The 16,253-nt window shown below is 47.1% G+C and overlaps 1 protein-coding gene across 1 annotated transcript in view; it reads right to left on the bottom strand.

Annotated features, from left to right (window-relative positions):
- The window catches only part of IGHMBP2 (immunoglobulin mu DNA binding protein 2), a 326,225-nt gene that overhangs the window by 190,440 nt on the left and 119,532 nt on the right, over positions 1-16,253 (bottom strand). The window contains exons 5-6 of the mRNA XM_078682888.1: positions 15,839-16,002; positions 266-466 (exon numbers count right to left, since the gene is read on the bottom strand). Of these exons, the coding sequence (XP_078539014.1) occupies positions 266-466; positions 15,839-16,002 (365 nt within the window). The remainder of the gene's footprint in view (positions 1-265; positions 467-15,838; positions 16,003-16,253) is intronic.

Here is a 16,253-nt window from a genome sequence, read left to right as displayed (position 1 = left end):
GATGGTCCTGGGACCTCAGAGAGACAGAGACAACAATGGAACAGGGAAACAATTATCGAACTGAACTGAATGCCTGCCTGGAGCTAGCAATCAACTACGAGGTGACTATCTTATCGACGCTGCACAACCAACTCGTGGGGGCAAGTACACGTCATGTTAAATTGACTCTTCTAACATAAAACAAACAAGGTCAACCCAGTGTGATAGTAGACTATACATTTTTGTAAAATAGTGTATTTTTCTTTTTGAAGAGCATAATACTTACGAATGCACAATCGATATCCTTCCTGATATCTGCTACAATATGTGCATTGTCACTGTTTGCCAAAACGGCATCCAATGAATGACTCTGTATAGACTCCAATAGGCGGGCTGGGTGACCCAGGCGCAGGATCTTTTCCTTACGTTCGGCTAAGCGTTCCACCAGATTGTCCACCGCCACATTAGAAGGAGCGCAGCATAACACCTACAAAAGAGACAAGGTAATGCGATGGTCATGTTCCTTAGTAAAGGTTTAACATGCAAGAGAAAAATGTGACCTACTGAGCTTTTTAATGGGGCAGAAAGTAAAACAATTTATAATCCACACATAATATTTGAGGCCTCATATATAACGTTTAATGTATTTCTGAATTATAATCAAGTAAACATTTGTTTGGATGGGATCAAACCCGGTCTGCTAAATTGTGGTAGATAAACCCTAGGTTTGCCATAAACATTCCATGACACTCAGTGGAGATGCACTTCCACCATAATGCTTCTTCGGTAAACGTTGGCATAGAAGATGCAAATTATATCTTCCCATGAAGAGGCTTCAAGCATTGTGCAAGTTCAGCTAAAACACCAACCACTTTGGTGAATCCACTGGCACAATTGCACGCTACTGGAAAGTTCGAATGTCAGTGCATTGGTATTTCAGGATCGACACCAAGGGACCATGGACTAGTAAAGATATTCACCAGTGTTCTTTCCTGCATGAATCAAAAAGGGTTCCCACTTCGACAAAGAACTCAAAAATGAAGTTACACACACTCACCTTATAGTAACAATGTGCAGAACAAGTGAAGTAATGATTTATGGCATAAGAAAGCGCAATGGTACATAATGTTTGGGAGGCCATGGACTAAGGTGCACAATGACACATAGATTTATACTTTCACTTTGACGGGTCACTTTCCAATCAAGGGCAGCATAAACAAAATCCCTTTAGCCTCTCCCTAGCAACTTATCATGTTTGCACTGGAGTTTCACTTCTCGCTTTAGAGAGCTATGGCTCATCTCATTATGTTGTTTTTATCTGTTCCGGTTCCCCTCTGCAGCCTTCTTTGCTCATGACATACTTGTTGCTGATTCTTTTCCTCCTCTAAAATTATGGTTGATTCTTTGGGCTCGTCAGGGAGTTAGACTTTGAGGAGGTGGATGAGTTAGTCAATATGTGCTGTGCAGAGACCCTTACGCTATGAGCTCCTGATATTCTTTTGCCACACTCACTTAGTGGTCCTCTCTTCCTACAAAGGTGTTGTCTGTATCCTCGAAGGACGCCACCCCAAGACTACTGGGTTCCTAAGCCCCTCCTTTCCTCCGTGACTGTGTTTCTCTCTCTCTCTCTTACCCCCCTCAGTCAAAACCAAAGGGTAACATGGACTTTCAGCGTGGTCCAGTTTACAGGAAGGTGGGACTTGGCTGCGATCGAGCAGCACTTCAGCAGATTCCTGACAGATCATGGTCTTCATGCAGGTTTACGTTCCCTCAATACTACTCTGTGCTGAAAGGGAAGTGGGTATCAACCAGGCTGCCAAACAAGAAAAAGTTCTGAAAGGCTTTCAGTCTATTTAAGATCAACATGTCGTAGACTTCCATAGTGCCCACACCGTCAGCGCTTACTCCGCCCTACGCACATTACACTTACATACCAAGGAAACTCATGAGACATATTTGTGGGAAAGCAGTGATGCAGGTTTATTTCGCACAACAGGTATCAGATAGGTGGGTCATCTTACAGGCGATCCAATGCGGCAGCCCCTCGCTGACCCGCATGCCTAAGGAGCCATCTTGCACGGCGAGGCGATGCTCTGACGGTGCAGTACATTATCACTTTATTTCGTTACACTCCCGCCCCCCCTGTCAGGGCGGGGAGATGAGGCACACCCCCGGTCGGTTCAGGCCCCCCGACCGCCCGAAGGACTAACGGGGCGCCGACGCTGTTTCCTGGAACCCCCTCGGCTCAGGCACCCTTACTGTGCCAGGCAGAGGTATTTAGACTGTATCCTTCTGCCGCAGAGGTACCCCTACTGTTCATCTGCTTCCAGATCGCCCTGTGACTCCGCCCGCAACATAAAACATGACCATTAAGGAATTCACAACAGCGCCCGCCGCTCTGCAGCTGGGTCAGGGTTCAGGGTGGGAACAGCGCAGAGCAGCCCAGGGAACCAGATGCGGGAAGCAGAGGCCGAGCAAAGTTGCTGGGCCTACTATATATCCCCGGGAACGCCTCCCCGTTGCCAGGAGAGCCCTCCCTATTGGCTGTGGCGAGGAGGGCGGCTCAGGGGGGTGGCGCGCTGCAGCCTCCGCTCGCCCGACGTGTGGGACTAAGGTGCTGTCCCGCCCATGCTCCCCTTCGTGTCGCGCGGCCAGCGGCATAGTGCCCACACCGTCAGCGCTTACTCCGCCCTACGCACATTACACTTACATACCAAGGAAACTCATGAGACATATTTGTGGGAAAGCAGTGATGCAGGTTTATTTCGCACAACAGGTATCAGATAGGTGGGTCATCTTACAGGCGATCCAATGCGGCAGCCCCTCGCTGACCCGCATGCCTAAGGAGCCATCTTGCACGGCGAGGCGATGCTCTGACGGTGCAGTACATTATCACTTTATTTCGTTACACTCCCGCCCCCCCTGTCAGGGCAGGGAGATGAGGCACACCCCCGGTCGGTTCACGCCCCCCGACCGCCCGAAGGACTAACGGGGCGCCGACGCTGTTTCCTGGAACCCCCTCGGCTCCAGGTTCTTGGCTCAGGCACCCTTACTGTGCCAGGCAGAGGTATTTAGACTGTATCCTTCTGCCGCAGAGGTACCCCTACTGTCCATCTGCTTCCAGATCGCCCTGTACTCCGCCACAGCTCTGGAGGAGGCTTCCGTCGATGACAGAGCCCCCCACCCACCTAGCTACTTTCGGTCGCTGTTTAGTGCACCTCTATCATAGTACCCTTCACCACACCACTTATGGAGATTTCTTAGGTCGGTTCGTAGGACACGCCCTTTGTTACATAAGCCGCACCTTTAACGGGAAATGCTTAGCTACCGTTCTTATGCCACGCCCCTAGTTACATAAGCCACGCCTCTTACAGGCACATAGTGGTTGCCTTCACTTTTCGTCTGCCACGGGGCAAGCCGCTAACGAGTCCACATTCTGATGTGTCGTGGGTTTGGACTCATTCCCAGAATATTGGTGTAAGGTTCCTATTTCCGGACTGCGCTTGTGCCCCTGCAGCAAGCATAATGCACTCCTAATTCTCTTCTAGGCGAACATCAAGCTTTACACTTTTAACCTGAAGCTAGAAGAAAGAAAGAAAGAGAGATGAAGCTAGGAAGTTATACATGTTTTCGATGTCGAGAATGTGTGCTAAAGCAATCCCATTTTATGTGTAATGCACTGTATTGGCATTGGCTGTACAGTAATTTAAGGCTGACATGCCATTTATTGCACTCGTTACCTACTGTTCGGGTATATGTTTGGCCCTATTCACAATAAGGCAAGGTATTCACAATTGTGACCCTTCTTTCTAATTCTACTTATTCCTCCCGGTTGTCACTCCCATCCTTCAGTAGTATTTCGCAGTGGAATTCCCACACTAGGGATGGTCTGTGTCCTTAAAGGTGAATGAACCAATATACGGAAGTACATATTTACCCCACATATAAACGTACTTCCAATTAATTCGCTATCTTTATCATTTCATAAAGAATCTTACGGTTAATGTGACATTTTTTGTGTGCAGATACTACTGTTATCGCTTGTACTGGGAAATGCTGTGTGTACACCTTTACAACATACCCTAAAGAGTCATTGCCTGATACTCTTACAGTTCCCGCATATATCTATAGAGTGAACAAGTCGCAGGCATGCCTTCTTGAGTCCCTGCGGAGTATCTGCCATTTATTGCAGCATTGTACTGTTTTGAAACATGCACCCGCCATTTCCTCTTGTAACACACTGTTTGCTGCTTCTCACATGTTGTTTGCTTTTGCTGCTTGCATAATGCCACCATTGCCTACATTACGTTTGTTCTAGGTCTGAGTGTCTAGCACATATTGCAGTATTTTACCTCCACTTGTACTGTGTCTCTCTTGCAACCTGCACACTTATCACTTAACCTTCTGTAATGCACTGTTTGCTCCCTCATGTATTTTCAATAGTAGAAGTCTTAGCAATTGTGTTACTGACATTGGTATAAATTATACCAAACTTAACTTTATGATGCCTTAAAACATGAAGACACCTTTGGGTCATAATGGTTTCCTGGTGGATGTTGTGATGCTTTCATGGCATTGGACCCGGCTAAAAATAAGGGCAAAATATACTTCGGGGATAGAGTGCTATTTCTGAATGTTGGCACGTTTTGTTGGATGATATTGCATTAATATGTCAAAACATCCGAAATGGACACTCCTGAAAGTTATGTGGTATACTGCATAATACTGCAGTGCCTTTTAGGATTACATGTGTGAGTTAAACACATTGTATTTATGCCTGCAGAATTAGGAAACCTGCAATCACCCTTAAACTTATGTTTCGACGTGCCCTACACCATAGCTGTCCGTTGTCTCCAATATCCGTTATGGCTACGTTCGCCCACCAGATCTATTAAGTTTTATTGCTTGAAGTTAAATTCGCATAGTTGAACATCGCAGCAGATAGATTAATTGGAAGGGAAGTGTAAAAGAAGCTGCGATGGTTTACGGTTCGCCGTTCTATACTATAAACTATCGAATAATGTTCTGAAAACCTTTTGCAGCTGGCGCTTTATGGCTACCACTATTTATTAAGTCCGTACATAGAGCTGTTACGATTACTCAGTGGGTGCATTTATCAGTTTTGAACCTGTGGGTAGACGCTTGAAACCCCCAGAGGGCTCTCTCCCCTCCATCACGATAATGTTTGTAACCTGAGTACCATTCAGATATGTAGTACCAATCGCGGAAAGCATTTGCATCCCTTTGGGGTTGCTTTATTATTTAAGTGCTAATTGCTGTCTTTAATGATTGCAGAGTTGATGTCTTGTAACCCAGACACCTTGGATTCAGGGGTACCTGCTAACCAGATATCAAAGCTAGTTCACTACCGCAGCACTGGTCTATCGCTTGGTAAGAGAATACAATGGCTGCATTGGAAGTAGAGTTGAAAGCTATAGTATAAGCTATAGAAACCCGATATGTGTAAGATATGGCGACTAATGTCACCTACCAACTTAAAGAATTTACAAGGTGCAAATTAAAACCTCTATTCCTAGATGAAAGTGCAGGTCATACTTGGATCTTATTGGCAACTCATGTTAAATTCCATAATAAAGAAACTTCACGTGAACGCAGTCCTTAGGCAAGAGACCCCAGTCCTCCAGCGCGAACTCGACCCCAAAAGTATGGGGCATATACATGAATCGTATCGTTTACAATAACCATGAACCCATGTGATATTAAAAGGAGGGCTACGACAAAATTCAACTGCTTCAATTAGAGTTGTGTTCTTAAATTACGTTAAAATTCAACCGCCACAATTTGGGTTGTGTTCTAAAAATTACTACAGAGGTTGCCGGATCCTGTATCAGAATGTTTTATGTAGTACCAGTTATATTACATGACCATCTCCATTGGACTGGTGAAGCTAAGAAATTTTCCCAGAAGCACCGACGTTTGGCGTCCTCACCAAGACTCGAACCAGATCCCCAGGTAACATAGTCGAACCCCATGAATAGACCCCACAGCTAATCTATTGCTGGAATCACATTTGGCTCTACTTGCGTGTTGATATCCAGTGACGTTAAAGGGGCAGAATTAGCTTCATTCGCGCCTATAGATAGAACTATTCTATTGAATAAACTCCCTTTAACCAGGTTTAGCTTGATCGCAAACCTAACTGCTTATGCCCCAATATTAACCCAGGACGAGGCACAACGACTCCCCCGGAAAGTAAGTGACGAAAATGTACTGCTCTCGAAAATGTACTGCTCTCACCGAAGAATACACAGGTAGTACAGGCCGAAAGAATTTTAACGACTTTGTTTCTGGAACAAACGGTTATAAATGGAATCAGGTCGCTCATGTTTCACAATTCCCAAGGAGTGATGGTTGACTAGCTCTGCGATAATTCATTTTAGTGGTAGCATGGCACCCTACAACGGCGCTTCTATTCTATGCGACAGCACTATACAACCACGCATTTTCAACCAGGCTGAACAAAAGGAGTTAAACTACACCCTCACTTTATGAGGTTCACGCATCGCTATACATTAAACTACACCCTCACTAGGAGATGAAGGCCAATTAAGAGACCAGTGGGCGGAGCTGCACTACATATGTGCATATGTTCACCCATCTAAAATACTACACATGTACGTTTTATTGCACATCACCCCGGTGGCATGGTCATTTCCATGTTTCTCCCACCTAGCCCACGTCTCACACACTGAATAATCCACCTCTTGGTGCAGGACTATCACTTGTACCGTCTAGCTGGCAATACCACTCAGACAAGACAGCCCAGCATATGCAGCACAACACGCCCCAGCTTCCTTGTGAATACACCCGTGTCAGAACGGAACCCTGCACATATATGTCAGATGACATGTAGGCCTCCTTTGTACCACGCAGCAAAAGTGCACAATCAACCTCAGCCTTCGTTCCCCGTGATCGGACCCTGAACAGCTCATCTCCTCCCAACTCGTTGCTAGTAGTGACCACTGAAAGACCGGGGTGCCGCAATGTGCACGAGGAGGCAGGCCGCACCCCCGACTGAGTGCTCCGGGTTCAAGTGGGAGTGCAGCCTCCACCGAGCCCTCGCGGTGCATGACCAGCAAAAAGTGACCTGGAATGAATGACAACATCCAGTCGATCCAACCCAACGCTGCACCTCCCGGCACCAACCACAACACCCGTAACGCCCGAGGAACACCCGAGGAACCCTGCATGGATCGCACACCGGAAATTCACCATTTGCCACCAAGACGAGGCTCGAACTCGCTACATCAACTCTGAGGACCGATGCCCAACCCCCTACGCCACTGGGTTACCGCATGAGCAACATCCACACAGTTTCACATAAGTGTCCCAAAAACGCAATGCATTTCTCTCCCGCAGGGGCACGACCCACCAGCTACACTTATGCATTTCTCTACCGCAGGGACACGAAATTATGAAAATGTCACACAATCTGAAGCCTTGGCAGCTATGCATTTCCCTAAGAGACACGTGTTGAATGGAACCAGTGTAGAAGTGAATTTGTGTAGAATGGATCAGCAAGCAACTCCATATTGTGTTTCTCAAACATAGGGTGCCTTTTAGTCGAGCACTTAAATTATTTGTCTTTAAAGCTACCTAGAAAGCAACATTGTGCTTGTGCGAATCCTTAGTCAAAATAATCACCGTGCCTGAATAGTAGCGCTCTACCAACTGCTCTTTTCCATACCGACACATGGGGAGCAATTCAATAGCATTCCAAAACAGACGAGCCGTGATGGGATAATAACAGTTCGCATCCGAAGATAAACCAGAATGAGGAATAACAAGTCTTGGATGTGGAAACACGACACTTGGGGCTAATGAATATCGATGCGTGGGGATAGGGAATAACTATACAAGGCGCGCTGCTTCCCCGTACACTGCCGTGAAAGCCTAGGGAATGGGGGATAACACGCCCACAGCGATGACTCACTACTCGAGTCTGCGCAGTGGCGTGCAAAATAAGGGGCGGGAATGTAGCGCAACGATGTAACCAACGAAACCGCATGCAACCTCCACGCAATTTCCCATAAGTGGCCCGAAAACGCTATGCATTTCTCTACCGCCGGGACACGAACCCACACAGCTACACTTCCCCGGCGCATCATCGCAGATTCTCGCCAATGTAGCGCAACGATGTATCCAATGAAACCGCATGCAACCTCCACGCAATTTCACCCAAGTGGCCCGAAAACGCTATGCATTTCTCTACCGCAGGGACACGAACCCACACAGCTACACTTCCCCGGCACATCATCGCAGATTCTCACCAATGTAGTTCACTTAAGTGGCCCGAGAATGCTGGCCCCTCCCACTGCCCGACACCAGACCAGCACCCCAAAGACACACTACGTGGCGAATCATTATCCTTGCGGGCCTGGTATTTGCAGGGCCTAGAACAAAGGGTCGGAGTGGCGGTCCGGGTTTCGGCGCCAACCCCCGGTTACCTTGGTGACCGAGTTTCGTTAAGTGGGAGCGACCTGTTTAATTAACCAACTCGCAGTGAGATTGCCCGAGGGGGAGTATTTCCACATTTTGTGGCGCCTACCGTCCAGGGGATAAGGCCCTATCTTCCTACGCGACCCGGGCAGCCCGCTGGGCCCTTCACCCCCCCCTCGCGAGCCCGTGATCGTGCACCACCATAGACCACAGACCCCTCGCTTCCCGCGCAGGCCAAATAATCAAAAATTAAATTATGGTGAAACCAGATCTTCTTAGAAGCATCTGAAACCCAGTCGCATGATTGGAAGGGGGGGCAATCGGAATTCTATTCAAGCTAACGCGCAACTAAAAGAGGAAGGCAAGGACGAAGGAGTGTATCAGAACCAACCACCGCCGCTCGACCTCGATGGAGTGAAACTGAACCAGACCGAACAGGAGGGGGATCAAGTTAACTACTCCCAGATCACTTTTCCTGTGACTCTTCAGCCCAGCAACGGAATGATGAGGAAAAGTCGTTCGCTAATGCCAATGTTCGCATTCCGATTCTAGCCGCCAGTGACCAGCCGCCGACTGCATTACCGGGGAAAGTGTTGCTTGTAAACATCTGGAGGCCGCGCGCGACGCAGACGTACTATTTTTAATATATGGACGTCCTAGAAATATTATCCCGTCAACTAAGCCGCCTGCACTGGGACCCGAGTCCTGGCCGCTTAGGTCTACATTCCGCTGCTCCACCGACTGCGCCATCCAGGCTCTCGGTTACTGTCTTTGGCGTGCAGCCTGTAGTGGGAGGTGAACTTACGAAACAAAGGTGCTGAGCTAAGGACAACAGGGGGACAGACCAGACCGTAAAGGGAAACACTGCAGTAACTTCGCTCAGTGAATGCTTTGACGGAGATCATATTTTTAAAGCACTTGTGTTTTAACCGAGGCTTTGTGGCACTAGTCAGACATCTATTTGCTAGACAGCACATGCGTCCCTACCGAGACTCGCACCCGGATTACGAGCTCTTCTTACAACTAACGCAAAATTTCAACTATTATTATAACAGTCTGCATGCATTAAGTTTACATAAAATAACTTGTATCACAAATGGAAACACAGCATGTTGATTAGGGCATAGACGGACACATTCACTTTAATCAGGCACGGAGAAATTAATCACGTAATGTTGCGCATCCCTACCGAGACTCGAACCCGGATCCCCAGCTCCGCGGTCGACCGCCCTAACTGTTAGGCCACATTCTCTCCCTGAAAACCAACCCCAATTGGAGGTAAACACTGCACACGCTAAGGGGCACTCCGCGCCATGCCCTCCACCTCGCTATGCACATAGCGACCTTCCGTCTGCCAAGGTCCTCGTGAGTTACTTAGACCTTTATAAAAGCCGCATCGTGAAGATTAAATCTTGTGGCGTTTAGTTAATTCAGTCATTAAAACGATAGCGATTCTCCAAAAGCATAACGTGCAGAAATTGGTCGTCATCAAAAACACATCGCCATTGTACATTTTCCGCCCAAGGCCTTGTGACTGTCAGTGGACAAATCTAACTTCAGCTCGTCGTACTAAATGCCTATGGTTTCCTTCCAAATGACGACACCTTCTCATACACGACAACGCTCGCAAACAAAAAGACCAATGAAATAAAGATACACAAAGCTTGGTTTTCCTCACAAGGCCCGAGTCCCTGCCACTGATGTGAGGGACGGTGTTTCATTGGCTGGTGCACCCTGTGCTTACTAGGGTGAGTTTAGCCTCGGCCGCTCTATCCTGGATGCATGTCAACGGCGTCACAGATTCAAAGCCAGCTCCGCACTGTAACATCGCGGCGTAGCCAACTTCACAACATCAGAGCCTCCCGAGCCACGGCAAAGCACTTCCACGACCCAGGCATCCCAAGCATGCATCCCCTTGATGAACACGGCCTGACCATTATCCCGTGCGCGCTCTCCCTCGGCGCCCCAGGCCACACAAACTGCCGCTCGCCATCGGGGACAACAAAACGTCCCTAAATATTCCGCTCTTTGCCCCTAAAGCTCTGTGCCCCTCTACAATCAAAACGCCCGCAAGCGGGCTCATGAACACCAGCACTCACCGCAAAACACGTCGAAGGGAAAAAACCCGACGCAAGAACAGCGCAGAGCAGCCCAGGGAACCAGACGCGGGAAGGAGAGGCCGAGCAAAGTTGCTGGGCCTACTATATATCCCCGGGAACGCCTCCCCCGTCCCCAGGAGAGCCCTCCCTATTGGCTGTGGCGAGGAGGGCGGCTCAGGGGGGTGGCGCGCTGCAGGCTCTGCTCGCCCGACGTGTGGGACTAAGGCGCTGTCCCGCCCATGCTCCCCTTCGTGTCGCGCGGCCAGCGGCATTCCTTCTCATGGACCAACAAAAGGAGGAGACTGAAGCTTTCAGGATCAGGCGGGTCACTTCTGATATGTTGTTTACATCAGAAGAATTGACCCAGCATCAACCTAAGTGTACTTTGCCACCTCTGCACTCGTTCTATTAGTTGAAAAACAGCACCTGGCCTGCTATATAAAAAAACAAGCATCGAAAATGCAATAGGTCTGAATTGTTGTAAATGACAATATGTTTTACCCATGTCTTATGGAGTGTATATATGTGGTGTGTAGTGGAATTAAATAGGTTGGATTGGATTTGTTCGTTGTGATATTGTGTGGTGTGGATTTGGGTGGTGTGATGTTGATTTTTGTAATGGAATTATGTGGCATGGTGTGCAGTGGAATTATGTGGTATTAAGTATCCTGGAATTATGTGGAGTCGGATTGTGTGTTATGGAGTGTAATTATGTGGAATGGAATTTTGTGTTGTGGAGTGGTATGTAGTGGAGTTTAATTATGTGGTGTGCTTTTGAATTTTGTAGCATGATGTGGAATTATGTAGTGCGGATTGTATGCATTGTGTTGTGGAACTGTGTTGTTGAGTCATGTGGTATGGCATTGAGTTGTGTGGTGTGGATTGGAAATGTGTGGAGTTGAATAGTGTGGAGTAGAATAATGTGGATAGCTTTGGCTTTTTGCAAGGAAAATCCCCACAAATCTGTAGGAGCTAAGTTCCAGATCTGTGTTTTCGGGTGTAAAAGAGGAGTGGGGGTGAAAGGAACACAGAGGGAGGAGGAAGGGTGGAGACGCAATGGGTGCAGAAGGAGGTTGTGGGGGCAAATGGGAGTTGTGGGTGAAGAGAATCAACAGGCTACCCCATTCATTTTTCTCCAACCCAAGATAAGAGCTGTGATAGATGCAGTGAGAACAGAGAACTTGGTAAGGACACAGGAAGTTCACTTGCCAAAAAGCAACAGAAGAGCTATCCATGAACCAGCATTGGAATGCAATAGGTCTCGCCTTTAAGTTAAAGCTATTTGCTTTGCTAATGGTATTGTATTATAGCTATGTCTTATTGAGTATTTGTATGTGATATGATGTGCCTTTATGTTGGTTGAATTATAATTGTTATGTGTGTAGTATTATAACGAATAGCGTCAAAAATAGAATAGCAGTGTTTAAGATTTGGGATGGAGAGTGAGTAGAAGAATAGCATGAGGGTAATGAAGTATAGTGAGGAGGAGAGTAGCATGAGGCAGAAGAAAGGGGAGTGGGGAGAGTAGTATGAGGGAGAAGGAAGAAAGCGTGGAAGCAATTAGCATGTTTCTAAAGGAAGGAAAGGGTGGAGAGCAGGATGAGGCATAATGAAGGAGAGAGGAGTAGAAGAGTAGTAGGAGGGATATGAAAGGAGAGTGAGAAGTAGAAGAGTAGTGTGAGGTAGCAGGTAGGTAAGATTATTTGCTTAATATTATGCATAAGGAAGTAGATAGGTGTAGAAGAGCAGTGTTAGGGAGATTGTAGGAGAAGGAAGAGGAGAAGAGCAGTGTGATGCAGAAGTACTGGGAGTGATGAGGATAAGAGCAGTTGTAGGCAGAAGGATGGAGAGTGTTGCAGAGAAGAGCAGTGTGTGCTAGAATGTTTGTGTGTGTGGATGAGAGTAGTATGAGGCATATGGATGTAGTTGTGTTGATAGTTTGTGTTGGTAGTGTTATGTTGTTGGTGGCACTGCGTTGGTGTTGTTTAGCTAATGGTGGTTGTTGATTTTGACACACATCACACGCAATTGAGGACACAGCCATTAATGCCCACACTAAGAATAACAAGATAAAGAAGCATGAGTGGACTGGTGCATGGGGGCACAGGTACCCAGAGATACACACACTCAGGCACGGAAACAGCATTGTAATTATTAAAATACCCAACCAGCTTCCAATCATATAAAGACAAGACATGCATACGAACCCCTTGCATTGGGAGAAGGCTTCCACGAGAAGGGTGTAAATGGGCCTAGCTCACACTACACTGTGGGGGCCACTGGCGATCCAGCGAGTGGTGAACTCTGGGCATAGGGTGGTCCTGGGAGGTGCACACGGGCATCAATGTCGTCTTCTTTTGGACTTGTCTCAGATTGAGCTGATCCGCTTGGGGAGGAGGCCTTTTATTGTCAGAGAATCTGAAACCCAGAGTATACCAGGCTCTGGCTTGGTCGGGACCTGATCTTTGGGGAGGCCTGGAAAGAAGCTGCAGAACCCTACTCCGGATTTGGAACACTCACTACTGTCTGCCCACTCGCCTCCCCACATCTTCACAACCTTCTCCTTACACAACTATGGGTGGACTCAGATTCATGTGAGGCAAAGCGGTGTCCACGCCTGCACCTGGACTTGTTACATTGTCTGTTTTGTATTTCAGCAATGGGATCCTTTTCAGTATTTGTTTCAAGTGCAAACATGCATTATAGCCATTTTAAAGCTGTGTGTGAGAGTGCGCGCGTGCTTGTGCCAGTGTGTGAGTTTGTAGGGCGCCTGATAACTTTGTTTAACAAGCATTTGCAATGCAACAGTTCCGATTGCATTGCAAATGCTTAAGTATAAAACTGAGCGTGGCGCCGCTTGAAGGACACCGCGCTCGTTTTGTTTTTTAACTTTAACCCTGTGGGGTTGCTTAAGGACAGCCTACGAGGGCCCTACACTATAGTCTGACCTGGGTACAGATGGGCACATGCCTCCCTGGCTTGGCATGATCATGGGACTTTCTGCAACCCATCTTGGCACAGAAACCATAATCTCACGTGATCACTGTGTGACTGCAGCTCACAGGTCTGCCGGTGAGATAGAGGAGTGGGTTAAGCGTGTGCGCTACAGGTGTGTATAAGCTGTAGATGGCTTGTTCGAGTCCCGCGGATGCGACTATCTGATTGGTTGGATTTCTCTGTAACCTACAGGCGACAGGAAGTAAGTCCCGCCGGGCCGCCTGTCATCCTTCCAGGGTCGATCAAACAAGCATAATTGCGTTTGGTAGCATGACAAGTATTAGTTAAGGAGCCAAGAACAAATATTTTGCTATTTCAGGTACTCACTCAAACATTATTCGGAAGGGGGGGCTTTTATTAATTCTGCTATTCCACGGCGGGGACTGAAGGAAGACAAGCTGGCTCGGGGCGAGGGGGGGCAGACAGCAGGAGCAGGGAGGGGGGGTGAGGCAGAGGAGGCTCCAGGGTGGGTCTGACCTCATTCTTATGTCCCTCCCCCTAGCGTGCTGTCCTTGAAGAATCTCCTTTCGGAAGTGGCCTCTCTACTGGGAGGGAGCGAATGGGAGGGGGGTGACAGAGAAATAAATACTCCTGAGTGAGGCGCCCCCCGCACCCAAATGTCCTCACACCTGGGAGATGGCGGATACGTAGGGGTGTGTGGGGGGCGGTAAGGCCAGGGTATGGCTGTGTGACACACGGGGGCAGGCGACATGGGCACAGAAAACTTGGCGGTGCTTGCTGAGGTTGACCCCCCTCCTTTCGAAGATACCCCTTTCATAAAGGATGCCTCTCACCTGGCATGGACGGCGGCCTTTGAACATGTTTAAGACATGGGAGGGTGGAGGTGGCACAGAGACGCCACGGCTCATGTGGAGCTAACCCTCAGTCTAAATATACCCCTTCAGGAAGATGGCCTCTTACCTGAAGGGCGGGATTAGAATATATTTAGTGTTGTGAGGGTAACTGCGGGGTAATACCCGTTTATTAAGGTGACTTCTCACCTGACAGTTTTAACTTTAACACTGTGCGGGGGTGTCCTTAAAGCGGGCGTTGCGCTTAGTGTTAAAGTTAAGAAATATATAAATAAACCGAGCGTCGGCTCAATTTTAAAGTTTTAAAAAAACAAACACAGCGCGCAGTCCCTGAAGTGGACGCCGTGAAAATGTAAGTAAACAAGAACAAAAAAAAAAACTGAGCACAGCGCCGCTTGAAAGACACTGCGCTCGTTTAAAAAAAAACTTTAACACTAAGAGCAGTGTCCTTGAAGCGGGCGCTGCACTCAGTGTTAAAGTTAAGAATCAAGCTTCAAGCCACGTGCTTGTCCTTCACTTCTGTACAGTATAATAATTAAAATTACTTAACAAGTATTGCTAAATAAAATATTGTCAAATACAAAACATTATTAGTTAAACGGCACCCACGAGTAAACACACAGCCCACACGCAAACAATGGTTAAAAAAAGAGTGCTGACAGTCATTATAAAACCCAACGTGTCACGCCGCCAGTAAAAGATCCAGTCCAGGTGGGCGGGGCCAAAAGAGGACAGGCTGACAACCAGGAGGGACTAAAAAGCCTCCGGTACAATCATCACACTTCGTTCAGCATAATCCATGACGCCAAAAGAAGCACACCAATGAAAATTAAGGGTGGAGCAGAAACAAGACTTGTGAAACCGTATTGATTCCAAGAAACCCTCGCAGGGCGAGCAGCGCATGCACGCTGGAACGCCAGTTGAGACCTAAAAAAGGCAGTGTGTAGTGCAAGGCAGAAGATGCGCTGTAACACAAATAGATATTAAGAAGAAAATTATAATAAAATTAAGCAAGATACAATAAGCAATGACTCTAGAATCATAACTTTACTTGTCTAACACTTGTCACTTATTTGAAGGACACGTGTGTTCATTCCTTAAATATTTATGTAAAGAAGGAAACAGTGTGGTTCTGAAAAGTTAGGAACCAGAAATATATGCAAGTCTAATAAAGCTCCTTTCAAATTTACATACAAGTAATATTTTATTGATTTAATTATTTATGTATTTTTAATGTCTAGCTTCTGGCACCTGCTCTGAAGCTAGTATAAACAAAACTAAGTCCGGGCGAAATTCAAATTACACTGGTGTAATTTGCTTAGTATCAGGAATTTCGCATTACGCTTGTAATAAATAAATACAAATACTTAGGTGCCAATTCTAAATGTAATGGGAGAGAAGCAGTATAGGCAGCAGGATGTACAGATAACAAAGAAACACATAACTCGAAGACGAAATGATTACCAAATAGAATTCCTGCATGCTCCTCACCTTCAACCCTTGTTTCACAGCTTGAATAATTATTTCCACCACTGTTGTTGTTTTACCAGTACCAGGAGGTCCATGGACTATAGCGAGCTCTCGCTGGCAAAGAGAAAATGAAACCGCCTCCTTCTGAGAGTCATCCAGTGATTTATTATGGAACTCCAAAGGTCCTGAGAACAGATCATAAATAGATTGAGCATGAGAGCGAATGAGTCAGTACTTCAAAACTGAAATAGTCACAATGGGCTTATGGATAGCAGCAAAGGCCAAATTTAGTAAAAAGCAGACCCCTTGTCTACGTTACTGATGGACTTTGCAAGCCTATGTCTTTCCTGGGGTAAAGTGCCTGGAATAGTCCCATAAGAAGTCAGGAAAGGGTTACGAGGGAACGCTTGCTGGTCTTGCCTCAGCAGGTCTCTTA

Source organism: Lissotriton helveticus, chromosome 3_1 (genome assembly GCF_964261635.1).
Source record: "Lissotriton helveticus chromosome 3_1, aLisHel1.1, whole genome shotgun sequence".
Classification (NCBI taxonomy): Eukaryota; Metazoa; Chordata; class Amphibia; order Caudata; family Salamandridae; genus Lissotriton; species Lissotriton helveticus.
This window is presented reverse-complemented; position numbering and strand designations above follow the sequence as displayed.